Genomic DNA, 19,777 nt, shown 5'->3' on the forward strand with positions numbered 1-19,777 from the left:
ATAAAGGATTTTGAGCAGATGGTGGCTGTTGTCTGGTTCTGTTGGGAGCCCCCCCCCCCCCCCCCTTTGCACCCAACGTGGGGCCTAACACAGCCAATAGAGTAATAGATGTCTGCATTGGCCAAAATGGTGAAGACGTTCTCTGCGATGCAAAGGAGGCAGGTGGTGGCAAGCAGACAGCAATGGGAGGCCCTCCAGTTACAGGCAGAGAGGTGCAGCAAGCTGCTGGAGGGACTCTTGGCCCGGTCAGGATCTGTGTAGAGTCTGCCTCCTATATCCTCCTCCATTGTCGTCTCCCACGAGACAACCACAGCGAGGAAATCTGAGGCGTTTCAGGAGGGGACTGAGGTGACAGCAACGGCCTCTCAAGGAAGGAAAGATGGTGGATGCACGAAGCCTGAAAAAACTGATGGAGGGAAAAAAGTGAATCATTCGTGATTGAGTTTGGGAAGAGGCTAAAGCATATTTCTGGGTTTTGTAAGTTCTCCAGTGAGCATGTATGTGCCAAAAACCAATTTCGGTGCTTTAACTGCCAAAGGTTCGGACACACAGCCAAAAACTGTGAAGAGAAGAAGAGGTGTACTTGGTGCGGGGTTGAACATGAGTATGGAGCAGGGGTGCATCTCCAGCTCACAGGATCACAGGCTGAGTCTCAGCCAGCACAGCTTGTTACCTGCCTGCCTCTGCGCTTCATTAAAAAGACTCGTTGTTCACTCACGAACCCATTCCTCTCTGTGTCTGCTTTCGGGTCCAGTTCAAAAACAGAACCTCACACTAGCAGTGATCAATAGCACGGCTGGAGTAAGATGAAAATAATACATCCAACTAGTGGTCAAAGCAGCAGTGAATAATTTCGGTAGGGATTCCCGTCAGAGAACCTGAAAAGGATCCATCTAATCCCACTAGTTACAGGCCAATAGCACTAACATCTAATGTATGCAAAACAATGGAGAGGATAATAATGGGGTTATGATGTAGATTCTCAGTGGAAGAAACCGAAACTTCCACTGGGAAAATAATTGTAGAACGGGTGAAACTAAGGGAGACGTTGGTTTTGAAGTGCTCGTGATTGTGGAGCAAATTGTGCATAATTGAAAAGATGAAATCAATACATTGATCAGGTCTGTTTGGTATTGTGGCAGTATTGCATGTGGGTCTCTTCTGAGGAAATTAGATATCGTTCAGATACATGTGTACAGTGTGGCTGCTGGGGCTTGGGCTCTCCGGGCCACCACCTTGCCCACACACCCATGCCTGCATTGCAAGTGGATATGGGAGAGACGCCACTGGAGCTAAGACTAATGGCTAATTACAGATTTGCAGAGACACAGTGATTCTCCTCCTACCAAAGGAGTGCTGGGAGAATGGGAAATGTCAGGAGGGCAATAGTATCACTGAGGAACTTGGTGTGTTTGGTCTTAGAATTGATCCATCAGTAGTCTCTCCGGGGGTGGCTCCATGGGTGCTTGTGTGGCCTGATGTTGATGTTTGAGGTGAAGAGGGATGAAAAAGATAGATCTGATAGGGGATAGGGATTCTTAACAGATTTATACAGATGGTGCTCAGAACCCTGAGTCAGGAGTGACTGGGTTTGGTGTGGCAATGCCAGTTTTTTGCTAGTGGAGATGTTGGCAGTATCGGTAGCACTAACGTGGGTGGAGAAAACCAGACAAGAGGAGGTTTTAATTTGCTCAGATTCATCTTCACTTTTAGCTAGTCTAAGGCCTGTCAGTTCAAACAGCCATCAAGATGCTCACAAAGATAGTAAACCAGGGAGATCAGGTTAAATTGAGCCAATAGCAAGACTATACAATAAAATTGCATTTACTTTATTTTATATATTTTTTTCTATATATATCTTTTTATTTTATATTAGTTTTTTTTCATGTGTGTAGTACTTACTGTGTTTTTATGTTTTATGTTCCTTGTATGCACCTATACCAAGGCAAATTCCAGGTAGGTGTAAACCTACTCTAACTGAGTCAGGTCCATTTAAATGTAACTGAGATGTTACTTTTAATAATTTCCTGTATAATAAATAGATTCATGAAATGAAAAAATATCCTTTGGGTGCGAGGGAATGAGAGGATGGATCAGCTGGCAAAGAAGGCGTTAGAGAATGATAACATCAAATCGCAAATTTTGATCAGCAAAGCAAAGGCTCAAAGTGTAATCTGGGAGAAAGTCAATCAAATATGCAAGAGAAGTGGGACAGAGAGGAGAAAGGAAGACATTTTACCAGTTTCAAAAGAGTGAAGTTACTAGAATAGGCAGTGGCAACTGGAGAGAAGAACATGTCTGGCACCCCTCAAGGATGTGTACTCAGTCCCATACTGTACACACTCTACACACACGACTGTTCCTGATCACTCAGCTGATCAGGAAGGCACAGCAGAGGCTGTACTTCCTGAGGAGGCTCAGAAAATTCAAGTTGCCATCAGGACTCCTCCGCAACTTCTACCAGTGCACCATTTTAAGTCCATTCTGACCAGCAGCAATACAGCATGGTATGGCAACAGCACACAAACAGAACGCAAACGCCTGCCGAGAGTGGTCAAATCAGCCCAGTACATCACTGGAACGACTGTCCTATCTCTGCAGGACATCTATCAGAGATCCCACACACCCCCAGCACCACCTCTTCACACTCCTTCCACCTGGTGGACAGTATAGGAGTGTGAAATGCAGGACTCCAAGGCTCAAGGACAGTTTCTACCCAAGGCCATAAGATTGACTAACATCTCCAAGCCACTGCCCCTGCCCCCTCCCCCCACCCTCCACACATAACCAACAAGGACTTCATGCAACTTTTGGCACAGTTAACATTATACACCTTTTTGTCTTTTTGCACAAACTGTTATAATTCTGCACTGATTTTTATACTGTCTTTTACTGTTTTTAGAACACCTAAATCACCTTTCTACCTCAGCTGTTATCTCTTATCCCTTTTATTTATGATTAAAACTTAGTTTCCAGTACATATATATATATATATACATATACATATTTAAATGTTTCTATTTCTACCAGGTAGAGGCAATAGAACTAAGAATTCCATTGCATTGATATCTTGTTATTTCTGCATATGACAATAAATGCTTTGATACTTTGAACCTTGAACCTTTGAGTTAAGTAGGTTAAGGTTCGAGCACAAACTAAACCTTGAAATTACATGGGAAACACCAACTACTCCTCAGCATAGAAGAGTAAGTATAGAGCATGTTGAGTTGTAGGCGGTATGCGTGGCCGAGGAAGGTGATGAGGAGTATATGTAGTATGTGAGTATGTGTGAGAGAGCACAGGTCAGGGTTCTTTTAACTTTCCTAAGCGCCACAGGGGTTGTGTATAGGATATACAGGGTACACATAAGAAAGGGTATTCGAGTTTTTTTATTGATTTATTTACATTCTGTAAGTCTGTCGTCTGATCCACACTCCGGTGCGGTAGGTGGCGGTAATGCACCATAAGCTGGAGGCCAACCCCCCCGTCAGACAAGTAGCGGAAGCAGCTGCCACCGAAATCGTCGTTGCTAGTTGCCGCCGCCACAATTTGAGCCAGTTTCTTCCTGCAGGTAAAAACACGGAGAATTTAGACCAAAGTCTCCCAAAATGTTTTTTTCCTGCGGAGTCTGTAGCATTTGTGTCACGAGCTGTGTTTCATGGAGTCGATGTAAAGCCCTCCGCGGACGCGCGTCGCCATATCCGTTAGCCGTGCCGTGCTAACGATGTGTTACTTGGAGCTAACGCGCTGTTTTCGGGTTCAGATGTGTAAACACGTTACAGGGAAACATCCCTTCTGGATTCTGCGGACGTGCACGCGCTGAGACAGTTGAGCACGTATTCTTAGAATGTCGCTAATACGATACAGGAAAAAGTTAGTGTGCAGCATTGGAACCTATGAGTACCTCCATTTTCTTACGAGTTCTTCTTTGTCCAAAATTAGAATCATCACTCAATTTGTCTCATAGGGCTTTAACAGGGTGAGACATCCTCTGTCCTTAACCCTCAACAAGAGTCAGGAAAAACTACCAAAACAACGTAGAGACCTCAGAGAGAGACACATGTGAGGATCCCTCTCCCAGGACGGACAGATACCGCGTGTAGTAGAACACATCAACAAAATAACAGTATTTACATCTTTGATTAGTGATCAGCCGAAAAAAGCAGCTAACACAGATCCTGCACGATTCAGGGTTTACACTCATGTGAAGTGTGATCGGGTCATGTGTCGTCTTCACTGTCAGAACCATACTTAAAGTAGAGTGTGTTTTTTTTTCTTTCAATCTTTATTGATAGAAACAATGAACATATAAACATACATGGAACTTCCTTTACAAATATAAATGGCATGGTAAAATGTGAGACATTCTTTTTTATAGATAAAGCAGTAATGCTTATAATATAATGTAATGTGGGGCGGGGGGATAATACAATTTAAAAATAATAAAAGTAAATAGGTGATTCCAAAAAGATTAGGGCTATCTACTAGTTTGAGTTTCTCTATTAAGTTACACATTTTTAAAGCATTTGTCTCCGTAGGTTTCAGAGATGAGAAGTAGTAGTACTGTGAAATGTGAAATTTGTTGTTGTTTAAAAACATTTATTTTGTAAAAATGATTTTCCAAGAATAATAATTGTGCTGATTGCTGAAGCATTTCATTTAAATTATTTAGCAGCACATAAGTTGATAATATTGACTATTGTTGTGTTCCGTCTTTCATACCAAAAATCACATTTTCTTTTGTGATCTTTTGATTTAGGAAATAACCAGTAATGCACATCTTCCCCAAAGGCGCTTCAACATGTGTTCATAGCAAAAGAAAATATTTTCATAATTAAAAAAATGATCGTGAAGGATATATTCTATTGATGATTTCAAAACTGGACTTCCTTGCTTTTGTTAAAAAAAAAATATTTACCTGCACTAAAGTTTATTTTTTTACATTACAAGCATTGCTACAGTTCTGAGCTCTTCCTTTCTCACCCTCACCAGGTTGCTGATTTGTTTGAGCTGGTGAATCTCTGAAAATGAGTGATCAGAAAAGTGACCACAGTGACGTGGACGATCTGTCCGACAGTGATGAATCTGAGCCTGAAGAAAAACCAAACACAACTCCCTTTGACCAAGAGCTGGACCATGATGACCATGACGACGGGGACTTCGGAGGAGTTGTCCTCTCTGCTCCAGCCGCTCAGATGTCGTTCAGTCTGAGAGGAGGGGGCTCAGCTTTCTCAAACCGCAAACAGAGTATCTTTGACAAACTAGACAATGCGGTCCAGCGGACCTCATCTTCTACGAGCCAGGATAACATTACAGATGGAGTGTTTGCTTTGCCTCAGCCTCCGTGTCCCAGCTTGAAGAGGAGCCAACCTCAATCCACCAGCTCCACACCACCAAAAAAGAAAGAATTCCCAGACTACATGGCGCACCCTGAGCGTTGGACCCACTACAGTCTGGAGGACGTGACTGAGACCAGTGATCGGGACAACAGCAAGGCCGCTCACCAATTCCTGTCCAGTCTGAAGAAGGACAGAGAGTGTGATTCCTCCTGTAACATCCAGGAGAAGATGATCTTCTCCAGACCAAGCAAACTGCCTAAGGACCAGACTGCTGATCAGCCGTTAGCTGTCCGAGCAAATAAGAGGGGGATGCATCTCAGTCATCTGGAAGACGAGGAGGGGTGGGTGGAGGCCAGAAAGAAAGAAAAGTCTGGAGGAAAGGGAACAGAGCAGGAGGAAGAAGAGATCAAGGAGAGAAAGACAGACCAGGAGAAAAACATTCGAGTTTTGGGTCAACCAGAGGAGGAGAAAAAGAAACAGATGCCGAAAGAAAGAGAGGAGGGGACGGGGGTAAAGACTGAAGTTGCCAAGCCCAGCTTTACCACCTTCAGGAAACCGAAGAGTAAAAACTACAGGAAGAGTACAGAGGAAGACGACAACTGACCGTGATACAACTCTATCACCTCCTCACTGTCATGATGATACAAGTAGAAAACTCCCTGTTGTACAGTCACGTGTCAGAGCTCCATCACCAAACCTCCTGCTCTTCAGCTCATCAGATATTCTGTAGAACAATACAGTAGATTTACACTCTGGACAATGAGGAGGACAATTTTGAGTCAACTAAATTCAAGAGCAAAAGCCATCTCTGAGGATCAACGTGCACCTGTACAGTCCAGTACTGGCGAATCATTGTGTTGTGTCGTAAAACTGTCGTAAAATGTTTAGTTTGTGTTACAGGTTTGATCAATGAGCTCATATAGTGATGGTGGTGCACTGGACTGCTGTGTATTCAGAGGTTGTTCCTAATGTAAATATTAGAATGGACTCTTGAGTATGATGTCACCCAATACAACAGCACCTTTTAAACAGAAAACTATTCACACATTTTGGGCAATATCAACAACACCTCAAACTCGATAAAGAGAAATGTTGCGACAGAACTGCTTGATTATCATACATGTATACCTAATAAAATGGACATTGTGTTTATGTAATCTGTAGTTTGCATACGACCAAACAGGAACTGAGTTCAGTTACTACACTGTTGATTTTATCAAGGGAGCTTGATAAATAAAAGGTTGAACTGCAGATTACCTTTTTGGAACATTTTCTAACTGATGGACGGATTAGTCCTTGGTTTCATTGGGCTTCCCAAACCTTAAACATGGAAATTCCAGGACCTTCGGCCCTGTTTCTTAGGTGAGACCTTAAATGCATTTTTCAAAATGACAGCCTATTAAATGGCATCTGTTAGGGGTGTGAAATGTGAGGTAGCGACTTAGTGAACACTCAGTTCTTGAGTTTTTATGTGTTTGAAGCAGGAAACATTTTTAAATCATTTTTGCATTTAAAAAGGCATCTAATAGCCTCTATGACATCTAAGCTGAAATCTGGCCACATTGAGGCTAGTTAGTGACGGTTCAGTAGCTGTCTAACTACAGGCCAAATGCAGCCTATAGCTGTTCAGTAGATGGCTATATAACAGCTACATAAATGTCTGATAGTCACCAAAATAATAAATAAGTTAAATAAATTAAATATCAAAGTAGTAAAAAAGTTTGATGTAAACAGTGGTATAGGTTCAATATTCAATATCATTTTCATATAAGCAGCTTGCCTGCATCCTAGTTACAATTCATGAGTTTACAGTCAAGATTATACATACCAAGGAGGAAAGAAAATTTGGCAGCTTGATCCCAGTCTTCCACATGCTTGGGCAAGATACTCGACCCCTAATTGCCACTGACAGCTTTTTAAAAAAACATTTTCCATAAATTTGAGAAGATTAATAAAATATTTCTAGCTACTTTGTACAACTCTCTTCACATACCTACCATCTGGATTCATAAAGAATCTCATATTTATTTGAGGAAAACTTGTTCAAAATTAGAAGTGAGTATTGTTGTGGATTTCCTTACACATCTGTTTCCAATTCTTCTCTGTTTTAGTGTTCTCAACTCCTCTTCCCATTTTTTCTCAATTGTACTTATTGATATTTCCTCTTTACCTTGTATGATTATTAATAGTGCATTAAATTCAGTAGTGTATGTCTGTTTGTTTGCTTTTAAGCAGAAGTGGTAAAAGTACACACATTCTTTACTCAAATAGAAGTACAGATACTTTTGTTTAAAAAAATGACAAATGAAAGTATAAATACTGATTCAACCTCTTTACTCAAGTAAAAGTTATATAAGTACAGGTCCCGAGATGTACTCAAAGTATACAAGTAAAAAGACTCATGTCACATTAATTTAGTTTGAAGATTATTTAACTTGAACCAGTCTTACTTCAAGTAAAATAGAAAACTATTTACTAAAACGGGTTAAAGCAAGAAAAGATTTGTGAGCATGAAAAACTGTCCAGGAGGAAATGTGTACAATGTATTGAATGAAGTATTTGTAATTTAAATCTGAGCTTGATTCTCTTGTCTGTTTCATCTTGATTAGTCCTTTACGCTGTGTTACGTGTGTTGTGCTTATATGCACTGATGGATACAGAACAAGGAATTGTCTTTTGTGTGTTATGGTCCATTTAGGTTGAAATCTTCCTTGATGGTGGAAAGTCAGCGCTCGATGATGCAAAGTAATAAAATAAGAGCTGAAAGTACAGATATTTGTGTAAATTTTCACTGCTATGCGAATTACACCCAGTTATACTTGTCAATAATAATAATATAATCAATTAACTAAACTTCAAGCATGTTTCAAGGACATAAAAACCTGGATGATCAGCAATTTTCTCTTATTAAACTCAGATAAAACAGAGGTTCTAATACTCTTTCATAAACACCTTAGAGATCTATTACCTAATGATATATTTATTCTAGATGACATTGCCCTTGCTATCAGCGAACTTGGGAGTCATCTTTGATCCCGATTTGTCCTGTGATTCTCATTTAAAACTAATTTCTGGGACCGCCTTCTTTCTCTTATGTAACATCTCAAAAATCAGACATGTCCTGTCTCAAAAAGATGCAGAAAAACGAGTCCACGCCTTTGTTACATCCAGACTGGATTATTGTAATTCCTTATTATCAGGCTCCAGCAGTAAGTTGTTAAAGACTCTGCAGCTTGTCCAAAATGCTGCAGCACGTGTCCTGACAAGAACAAAGAAAAGAGACCACATTTCTCCAGTATTAGCTTCGCTACACTGGCTTCCGGGTAAATCTAGAATAAAATTTAAAATTCCCCTCCTCACCTACAAGGCTTTTACCATCATACCTTAAAGAGCTCATAGTACAGTACCATATCACCCCACTAGAGCACTGCGCTCCCAGAATTCAGGCCTCTCCACGTTTAAGAGTAGATAAAACCTTCCTTTACGATAAAGCTTATAGTTAGAGCTGGTTCAGGTCTGTCTTGGACCTGTTCTAAGTTTTGCTGCTATAGGTCTAGAATGTCGGGGGACACATGACACACGGAGCTTCTCTTTCCTCTTCTCCCTCATTATCACATTAAAGAAATGAATGTCTCCTACACGTTACTGACTTGACTTCTCCCCCGGAGTCCCTGTGCTTCATCGTTTGCAGATCCCAGACCGCAGCTGTGGCCACATCGCGGATCATGGTGGTGGACCGCGAATCAGAGATCGTGATGGCGGATCATGGATCGTAAACGTGTTGCCAGGTGATGGTGGATCCTGATAGCGGCAGTCGATTATGACGATGGACTGTTGTGTTTATGGTGGCATCTGATTGTGGTGGCAGGTTATCAAGGACTATGATTACAACAAGACTGCTTGATATACAACTCACCTACTCACATACACTGCTAATACTGACAATAACTCCTCAATTCATTTGTCATTACTGCTCCCTTCATCTCTGTCAGACATTTTCTTATGTATAAATACTTTAAACATTGACACGCCTTTCGCACCATGTTAAGCCCTATGAGACAATTTGGGATTTGTGAATATAACAAAATATATAATAACAAAATGCATAACCTGCAACACCCTTTTCATATTTTACCAACTATTAACAATTTTAGGGAAGGCTAAACTAGAATGTAAATCTCGAGTCAAATCCTTCCATTAGTCCAAAAAAAATCTCATAATATCTGTCAGTAACAGGTTTTTATTTGGCAACATTTGGCATAGGATGTTTTGTCATCAACTAATCAATAAGATGACAAAGTAGATAAATAAATCAACATTGATTGTCACCTTTCATGTATACCATTTCAAAACAATCAACAGTGAGGAGCGCTGGAAAGGGACAGACGTTTCTCCGACTCTCACTCCGTTTTGTATGTATTTTTTGCAGCATGTGACATAAACACAATTAAAAGATTTCGGGTAACAAAGCATCTTTTCCCTCTTATAATGTGCCTCTGTGTTGCATACATAAAAAACTGCAATCGATCAATTTGAATCAAAGTCAAGTGCTGCAAATTATCCCTCATCATTTGGCCTTCCTGCAAAATCAGGAAGTAGATCATAAAATCTTCAGAGTGTTGCCAACTGCAGCTTACAGAGACTAACACAAGCCTTAAAATCCTCCATGAATTAATGTACTCATAGAAATATAATAAAAGATTTGACAGAAAGAAAACTGCACGCGATGTGTAAAGGCATTCAAAATGGTTTGTATTTGTAAAGGTTTACAGACAGTCTAAATATGACATTGAACCACAATCTGCAACAGCAATCCTTTCGACAAACTGTAACTACGTCACACGAGTGATGGTCAAAGCTAAGACAACCAGCAGTATAACAACAGGAGAACGGCAAACTTTTACACACAAAAACTTTCATGTCCAAAAAACGTCAGTGTCTGTCACACAAAATGCTTTTTGGAAAAACCCTTCAGTGCAAAGACAAGGACGTGTACTTTATTTATTCATTGAAGGGCTGTTCCATTTTTAGCAGATGTTCATTTTGGCTTTTACCATACACCAATATTCACATCTTCACCTTTGTGAAATGCGTTTTTCCACAATATTGTCATTACTCAAACAGGAAAAGAAATCATAACACACGTGCATTATCTCAAGGCACTTTACAAAGTAAGGGGCGGAGACCAGGCAATGTTACACAGAAACCCAAAAGTTTCCACAACAAGCAAACACTTGCAACTGTGGAGAGAAAAAAAGTCCCTTTTAACTGGAAGAAGGACAAAAATCCTACATGTTAAAGTCTCATGCAAATTTTCCGGTTCCTATTAACGTTTTCTGCAGCGGTGGAGGTAAAGTATGATGCTAACGAAGCTTTGGTTGAGATCCATACTAGCAAAGCAGACATATATTTGTGGCTGCTTCTCCGTAGCTCTTGGATAAACGGTAAGACTTTAAATTAATCCAAGAAATTGTTTCGAAGACTGATTTGGATCCTGCGTTCCTTATCTTTGCATCACATTGGCACCTTCATCCTTTCTGCTCCACTGAAGAAGCAGTGATTGGATATGAACACATTTTACTGACTCAAACACTTCAGTCAGACTACTTTAGTTTTACCTTTCTACTTTCCATATAGATATACATATTTTTAGCACTGAGAAAAGGTCAAAATTCAACTCAGTGTAATTGGCTATTACCAGTAGCTCTGCTCATTGCCACAAAGTATCTCCACAAAACCTGGTTAGTTAAAACCTCACTTTTCAATGTCATTTTGAATGTAGCACATCTTAGAGAACTGCACAGAAGCCGGGGGGGCGTGGAAAGAGAGATTCTTTTTTTTTTTTAGCCAGAATCATTTATTTAAGTTTTTTCCATCAGTGAAAACAGGTAATTCAGTCATATTTTAAACTTATCACCTCTGGCAGTGTTTGTTTTTGGCCCTTACCCTACTCTTCCACCAAGTTTCAATAATCCACACAGACAAACAGCAGTGGCAAACATCACTTCCTTATTCATGTTGTCTTCCAGGTGATTTTGAAAGTCTAAAAACAGTATATATTATGTAATAGCAAATTCTACTTAAAACATTTTGCCTAGTAATGTATTTCAAAGATAGCTTTCTGTCGGAGAAGTCAGGTGGGATAGTATAAATAGTGCCTAAGAGCATGTTGTGGTGGATAAGTGGGTCAAACATGGTTCTTTTACCTAAGAGACAGGGCTTTAAACCCGACTATACTTATCGACTTAGTTCACTTATTATTTTGGGTTTTTCTCTATTTTTATTCTTTAACCTTGTGAGAGCTACACACTGTACAGTCACACATGCGGACCAGTAATGAGATAGAGAGGGATGGTAAACTATGATTCACAAGAATTACTAAAAATCTGTAGGGAGAGGCACAAAGAAAGATTGAAAAATGATCCTGGCCAAAAATAAAATCTTGCTTGCCTTTCACGACTTATGTAGAAAGACAACTGTGTTGATTCATTTTATGTTCAAAATGTGTCACTAGTATTTGTGGTTTACCACCTACAACAACATTGGTTTTAACCAGGAACACAACCATTCTATAACCTTATCCAAGTAGGTTTTCTCAACACAAACCAGTCTTTTGTTACCTTAACTCCAACACCAATAAAGCAGTTTAAGCCCAAACTGAACCAGACCTTACCCAGATCAAAACATTGATGTGTGAATCATTTTTGATCATGTAACGCTGGTAGATTATTGTCCTGCTGATAGGAACAGTAGCTGCAAAAACATTTACACATTATATTCATATCAGAGGAAGACAGTGGCAAAGCATGTGTCTCTACTTGTTGGGTCCTTTTGGGGCTCTCTCATCCTGTCATGAGTAACACTCATCAGAAAACAATGAATCCTTGTTGGTTATTAGCAGGTCCAATCCAAACATGTGAATATTGGTGTGAGGCATTAGGAAACCACGGCGGTCATCCCTAAACCCTCCTGTTTTTGGCATTTTATATCTTTTACGAAACTTTCAATCAAACAAACACATTCACAATCAGTAACGGGCACTAAAAACACAACACAGGAACAGCAAAGCAAACAGTCAAAAGGCACACGCAGCTCTCCGAGGCACCGAGGCCTCCTTTGTAGAGTGGGTAAGAATCCTGGTGTTGAAACTTCTGTTGGGTTTGGTTAATGGAAGTGACACTACCCGCAGGTCAACCACCTTGATCTTCATCGACATGCTGAGATGCTCTAAAGTAACACTTGGGTTGATTCATTTCTCAGAGCCTCACTCTAGTTTGGGACCACCTGAGCCTCCAGTGGAAAGGCCACACCACCTCCCACTGCTTCAGTGTGCTTTCTTGTAGGAAGGCGGATCCTTGGATCAGCTATGTTGGTGGTCTTGGCCCTAATTGGCTCTTCCTGCTGCCTTCAAACCACGCAAATCCATCTGACTGCAGGCGGAAGAGGACCAAACACATCTGTTTCCATTCTTGACTTTTGTCTTTACCCACCGTCTCTCAGAGAAAGGACCCAGCGGTTTCATGGCTTTTCAATCACTGCATCACACACTTCTCTTTCTGCTGCTTAGCGTACTTCCTCCTCCGCTGCTCCAGGCCTCGTTCCAGACGCTCGTCCTCCTCCAGGGCTCTGAATGACAAGAGGACGAGTCTCAGGTTGGATTTGAAGAAGCATATGATGTTTGTCTATCTTTATAAAAAAGTGTGACAGAGCACATATACTTCTACTTCCAGCTGTCGACACACACAGCATAACAATTCACATTTCCACGATGTAATTTTGCATCTTCAGGAAGGAAGGGATCGTTAAAGAAGTTAAACAAAACCTCAGGAACACATCCATCTAACAAAAGCCTTCACCACTGAAAGCAGAGTCCCTCACTCTCTGTAACAGTGAATGGAACTATTTGAATACAGTTAGGACATAGACAGTCACATATTTAACATTAAGGCTGACTTTCCCAATGTCTCTTCAAACACACTCACTGTGGGGATTAAACAGCGGCAGGAAAAAGGTGACCCCTTTGGAATTATTTGCGTCTATATATAAATGTGTTTATTTTTGTGTTTATTTTACATGATGGTGGATTGTGGAATAAACTATCGTAAATGAAAGTTTCCCACGCCCTCATTTGTAGAGCAAATGAAAGAAACAGTCGACTCTGATAACACTCCAAGCAGTGACTGTGTCTCACCCTCTCTCTTTGGCGTCCATGTTGTGAACCAGTTCGTCTCTCTGGTTGACCAGTGACACCAGCTCCTGTAGCAGCAACTGCTCTCTGTGTTTATGGGCCTGCGTTTTCTGCCACTCTGCACCAAAAAGACAGCAGAGGCAAACAAAGAAAAAGAGGTGAGAGGGATGAACCTTTAGAAGCTATAAGGAGGGATTGGGAGGGTCAATTTGTTTTAAAAAAACCTCCTCAACAAATCATTTTATGTTTACCTACACTGTCAAGTTGATTTTGCATGCTTGGAACAGCACCAGAAACGGTACCAGACAATAAACAAGCAGCTTATGTATATGCTGCAGAGGCCAAAAAAAATAAACCCCACAAATTTGTGTAAACTATCTTATATAAATCAATAAATACATTTATCCTGCACAGTCATACATCTGATACAACAGCACAATCCACAGAATAATTCCAGTCAAGGACCTTCATTGCATGTCCATCCCCTCACTCAAAAATCGATTTTTAAATGTATAAACAGTTCTTATTTCACTGAGAAAAACAAATTAAAAAACAAATAGTGAAAACACACTGATAAGACATATAAATGGCATATGAATGTCTAAAGATACAACCAGAGGGTCCCAAATGATCACATGGTATTTCACCTCCTGTTAATATCTGATCAGATAAGTACTGCATCGTGTAGCAAAGCTGTTGCTGAATATGTACACACAGATCAAACCAACTGTTTGCATGTCAGTGTGGTTACAACCCCCCCCCCCCCCCCTGCACTGTTCCACCTGGTCACTTAGATAGCACAGTCAGGGGAAGTGAAACGAGTACAGGCTTCCACTAAGGAAATAAATAATAGTCTCTAAGGCTGTACATCTTGAAATCTGCATTTTAACGAAAAGCACTTTCAACACCTCACGCCTTTAATCAAAAATAAATTGGGGCGTTCATTGTCCAATATATCATCACTTGGACACTTTGACCTGACCTGTCTCCCCTCACTGCCACATGCACTGAGCAGATTTGTGAAAGTATTCTGTAAAATAAATTTACTTTGAGTAATTATAATTGGTCATATGCTGATTAAATTACAAAGTGTTCTGACAAGAAACAAGAATTCAATACATGCAATCCAACAGTATTATTGTTTTTTCCGATTTTTATGTGACAGCCCATCTTATGGGTATTTCACTCTGTACTTTAAATATATATTTTTTTAAATCACAAACTTTGGATATATTCTCAAAGTATGCAACCAACAGTGAACGCTGGTCCACTCCCCATAGGCTGCTTATTTCACAGATTACACTCACAAAAGAGTTTCTGTGGCTATTGTTAGAAGGAGAAGTTAAACTGTACGTCTGAACAAAGTCATTCAGGAGGAAAGCTGCAGTCACGCATATCTTTAAAGGCACTTCCTCTTGGCCTTGGGTGCTTTCGTTATATGTGATCTAATTCAGTGCATTGAGAAAGCAGGTCCTGAGAACTAGACTGAAATCTGAGTATTCAACCACAGTGTTTTAAGGGAGTACGACTATGATATGGACCATTGTTGAAGCAGAATGTTTAGAAGCCAAGTTGTACCTTCAATCGCCATCATGTCTCTCAGCTCTTCATTTAACAACTCAAACTTCTTTTCCAGGTCTTGTTCTTCCAGCCTGTAAATCAGAAGAGATGCATTTCAATGTGTAATACGTATGGATGGGGGGGTTGCATTATAGTTTAAAAGTGAATATAGGTAACAGGTTTTTAGGATTATGTTTTGGAATCCCACCAAATTGGTTTGGTTTATGTCAGTTTGACCTTCATCTCCACCTGTGTTTGGACTAAGATGTGTATGTATCTGTATGAGCGTGAAACATGTAGAACACTCTACTTGCTGATGAAAATGATGTGAATTTGAAAAGGAGAATTCTTCAGGATTGCAAAATAATGTACATATAAATCTTGCATAGCTCAGGCTATCTTCCTTTCAGTAGCTGTTCTGGTGCTTTTGTGTCACACATTTCTATAAAGCCATGACAAGTGGACAACAAACAAACACTAAATACTACTTGATGGACAGTAAATTCTACAGTTTATACATGTTTCCATCAGTAAAGTGTGGATGTCTTACATTAGCTGCAGATGGTCTTGCCTCCTGATTAAAGCATTCTTCTTATTAACCAGTGTAAACCATTCCTGAATCAACCTCTCCTCCTCCACCTTGTCACTTCCTGTGAGAGAAAATCAGATCATTATGGAAATCCTTTCAGTTTTCAGCCATGAAGATATTAACTAAAGATAAATTTCAAGGAATAACATTGAATAACGACACAATGAATGGGAAAAAAAAGAAAAACCACAGAAGGAGATGGTGGTAAGTAACAATATATTACAAGTCCCACTGGTGTCCCTTTTCTTGTGGCAGGAAGGGACATATTTAGCTGCCAGCCCTGCACATTCTTTGTTTTCCCCTACAATGCAGGGTCATTTCTCCCTTTCCGTCTTACTTTGGAATTCTGAGATTTCTTCTTGGAATAATAAAAAAAAAAAAACTTCTCTAATGTCTCTGTATATTTGACGCTGTGTGACAAAGTGTAGTTCTGTCTCTACAGCTCCCTCATCACAGTGAGAGCACAGCCGCTCTATTGCCTGACATGTTCAGTCTGAACATTGTCAATGTCTTCTTCAGGTTTTTATCAGTTACTGTGGTCAGGTAGTCTGCCACAGTTCACTGTCTGTCTAGGGCCAAATACGTTTCTAATTTGTGCTTATCTTGTCATTTCCTGCCAATGGGTGATTTTTGATTTTTATTTAGTTATAATTTGGTTAAGGTCGGATCTTTGGAATGATGGTGTGTCTGCTCCGAGGCTGGTTGGGGTTTGTGATGTCATAAGTTTGACTCCTTTCTATGTTCAGCTCCTGCCTACTGGGCATCCAGCTGTCACCATGAACTCCTTCAATGAGATTTTTTATTTTCTGTCAGACATCCGACTATCTTACCTGTTTCCAGTAGCTGTCTGAGTTTCCTCTCCACCACACCTGCTCTGGTATCAATATGATTTTGTTCCGCTTCGAGGGCTTCCATCTGACTCAGAACATACTGACTGGGGTCCTGGATAAATTGTTACACACAAAATCAGTTGAAAGCATTACTTCATACAACATTGTATTAACAAGAGCAGTGCCTGGCAAAACCTACCCATTTGGAATGGGCTGATTGATGGCCTTTGGTAATGCTGGCTGCAGTTTTATTTTTGCACTACTAGTATAGTCAGTGTTTATCATGAAATTAAACAGATTTTGCTTTCCTTCTGTGCACATTTGTGATTTTTAGTTTGAATGATTTACTTAACTGCTGATATTTTTTTCATACATTATATGTCAGTGGTGCTTTTGAAAAATGATCTGGTGGGATGATATTATTGCTGGCAGGCGAGTTTTGAATTACAACAGTGGCTGACAACTGCTAGTGTTTTATCTGATTTATCTGAGGATGTAGAAGAGGACATTTTCAACTCCCTAGCCCCGCCCCCACTGACTGCAGCACTGTATGCCTGTTTAATAAAATTGTATTAAAATTGAACATATCATGTGTCCAAATCTGACACTGCACTTTCTCAGGTAATTTACAGTCGACATGCCTAGTGTAAAGCTGATAAGATGAACAGTTCGCGAGATGCCTTCGACATACAGATGATTTAAAATGGTTACAAAATAAAATACTACCACAACTACTTCCTGTGTGACCAAAGAGAAGAGTTTCAAAAAACGTCTTTCCTAGGGAAACTCCAGTTCTTACAAATTTGGACTAAGTACAGAAACAATTCTAGAGATTCAACCCAACAATGACACGAATGGTTACTGACTGACCTGGCCTTCTGGTCTTCCCTCCTCAACTACTGTGTCTGTTCTCTCTGCAAGACAAACATAGAAATTCACTATACCATTTATTTGTATACTTCACTAATTAGATTGTTAGAAACAGTTGGAATTATTCCGAATCTTCAAGTCAAATGTTGACAAAAACAAATGCCAGTTTTGTTAAGGTTTAGTCAGTGGTGATAATGTTTTTGACTCCAAAAAACAACAAGAATTTACCAGTTTCCAACTTCCTCTGGCTAATTACACTGTCGTCTTGGCCGGCAATGACCTACACAGACAAAAGAGATAAAAGTTATCATTAATAAGTAAAAGACAAATGTAACGAGAATTTAAAAGGATCAATGACCGAGGCAATAAGGCATCATACCACTGATATGTCTCCTTCCTCTAGAGACCCACTCCTCCGCTGTGACCTTCGTTTCTTGACCAGGTCAGCATCTTTGACATGAGAGAAACCTGTCTTGGACAAAAGACTTGTTCTTGGTGGTGCTACGGGAGACTGAGCCCCACCTGCCCCAGCAACCTGCAACCGTTTAGTTCTTGGCGGTGGAACCACATCCTGACTGGTTTTACTGTCCTTCTCTGCAGTGCCTGCTGTCCCATTCGTCTCAAGACTTATACCCTCTTCCTGGAGCCTTTGGGCGCAGTAGCGAACAGTTGCTTCTGGGTCGTCTTGGCTGTCCCGGTCCCCTGCCACTGCATAGCTGGACTCGCTGCTGTCCTTCTCTATGTGAATCACACTGAGCTGCTGGCCTGTGAAATGGGTGCGTATCTGGTTTAGGTAGGTCATGACAATAAGGCGGTCAGGCACTGCTAGCATGACCATGTCTGACGGCTCCATCAGCCTGGAAATGCCAAGTTCAGCAAAGCCATCAAAAGCCTGTAAGATGTAAAAAAAATTCAAGAATGAATGATTATATTATCAACAAACACTGAAAAACTTTGTTGGAATATAATATGCTATGTCGGTAATGTAATCAACAAATAACTTGATTGATTACCTTTTTGTTGTTGTGCTTGATGTCATATGGGTCAAGCATTTCATAATTTCTATACAAAGAAAAAGAAGATAAAATGAATACATAAAACACTTTATGCAGTGAAAGCAGGATTTAAATTGTTCCTTACATCTTTTCTGGTTGAAAGTGATGTAATATGGCACAGAATGCCAGACCATTCCTCCAAGAGGTGCTAAAGTTGGTGATCTTCATGCCTTTGTGACCCTGCGTGACTTCTTGACACCATTCCAGTAGAGATTGGCTCGACATCACTAAGGTGGGACTGGACATTAGGCTCTATAAAACAAAAAAGGACTTCTGTTATTATGTGTTATCCATTTGGGTGGGAGTACGATAACAGAAAGAAAAAATGTTTTACATACACTGAACAAGCACTTACATAAGAGCACTTGTACACCTATTTATGCAATTATCCAACCGGACAATAATGTGGCAGCAGCAGTAAATCATGCAGAACCTAGGTTGATCATCAGACACCAGAATGAGGAACAATGGGATCTCAGTGACTTTGACTGTGGCATTATTGTTGTTGAGTGGTTTGAATATTTCTGATTGCCACCAGCTTGAGAATGCACCAGGTCACAAAGCAATAGTATAATAATTACAATGGAAATTAAGATGATAAGAACAAAGTTCACCAAATCCAATAAAAAAAGTTGAAAGAGGCTCCCAAGCTCCTTAAAACTGAGGGGAAGTGCAGCACTGGTGATAGCTCTCTGGAGGCTTCTTCGTCCCAAGCATGATCTTGCACACAATCAATTGCTAATACACAAATATTGAAAAGTTTTGACAGACTGTGACATACCTCCGAACAGGCAGCCCCATCTGCAGGTCTTTTTTGAGGTGTCGTCAGTTCTCTGGTTTGGTGAAGGCCAGCATCTTGTGTCTTGCTGTCATCTAGATTAGACCCACTCAGACGCTTCTTGCCACGAGTCACAGGTACAGGCTGACCTGAAGATTCTTCTGTCCTCTCCCTTTGCCTAACAGGACAAACAGAAACAAAGCAAAGTGATTAAAATAGTCTGAAGTTTCTTTCAAAACACGTTTGTCCTGAAAAAAAACAATCTGGTGTTATTGATTTTCCAAACCATTTTGTTTATGTAACCACCTTCAAAGACAATATTAAATATTTTGAAATAAGGAAATGGCAATGCTTCTTATAATATGTCGAGAGGATATTCAATCAAATAAACACACATCATGTCACCTATCTTCCACTAATCTTACCTTTCATCCTCTAAATAACCAGCAGCTACATCTACAGACACAAAGCCAAAGTCCAACTCTTCATCTCTCATTTCCTTCCTTGGTGTTATTTCCATTGGTTCACTGTATTTACCATCCTCTACATGCAGCCAGTCATCCTGAGA

General features: G+C 40.2%; 2 protein-coding genes across 2 annotated transcripts in view; one reads left to right on the forward strand and one right to left on the reverse strand.

Annotated features, from left to right (window-relative positions):
• The first annotated feature begins 3,481 nt into the window (after positions 1 to 3,481).
• Positions 3,482 to 6,593, forward strand: tssc4 (tumor suppressing subtransferable candidate 4). The gene is made up of 2 exons (XM_034569572.1): positions 3,482 to 3,571; positions 4,993 to 6,593. The coding sequence occupies exon 2, from the start codon at positions 5,028 to 5,030 to the stop codon at positions 5,940 to 5,942; it is 915 nt and encodes a 304-aa protein (XP_034425463.1). The 5' UTR covers positions 3,482 to 3,571; positions 4,993 to 5,027; the 3' UTR covers positions 5,943 to 6,593.
• A 5,590-nt stretch (positions 6,594 to 12,183) lies between these two features.
• The window catches only part of LOC117752290 (EH domain-binding protein 1-like protein 1), a 40,018-nt gene continuing 32,424 nt past the window's right edge, over positions 12,184 to 19,777 (reverse strand). The window contains exons 15-25 of the mRNA XM_034569569.1: positions 19,213 to 19,387; positions 18,517 to 18,683; positions 18,390 to 18,438; positions 17,756 to 18,268; positions 17,605 to 17,656; positions 17,377 to 17,420; positions 16,507 to 16,618; positions 15,638 to 15,737; positions 15,106 to 15,179; positions 13,531 to 13,645; positions 12,184 to 12,965 (exon numbers count right to left, since the gene is read on the reverse strand). Coding sequence (XP_034425460.1) covers positions 12,872 to 12,965; positions 13,531 to 13,645; positions 15,106 to 15,179; positions 15,638 to 15,737; positions 16,507 to 16,618; positions 17,377 to 17,420; positions 17,605 to 17,656; positions 17,756 to 18,268; positions 18,390 to 18,438; positions 18,517 to 18,683; positions 19,213 to 19,387 — 1,495 coding nt within the window. The 3' untranslated portion in view covers positions 12,184 to 12,871. The remainder of the gene's footprint in view (positions 12,966 to 13,530; positions 13,646 to 15,105; positions 15,180 to 15,637; positions 15,738 to 16,506; positions 16,619 to 17,376; positions 17,421 to 17,604; positions 17,657 to 17,755; positions 18,269 to 18,389; positions 18,439 to 18,516; positions 18,684 to 19,212; positions 19,388 to 19,777) is intronic.

This window comes from Hippoglossus hippoglossus, chromosome 18 (assembly GCF_009819705.1).
Source record: "Hippoglossus hippoglossus isolate fHipHip1 chromosome 18, fHipHip1.pri, whole genome shotgun sequence".
Classification (NCBI taxonomy): Eukaryota; Metazoa; Chordata; class Actinopteri; order Pleuronectiformes; family Pleuronectidae; genus Hippoglossus; species Hippoglossus hippoglossus.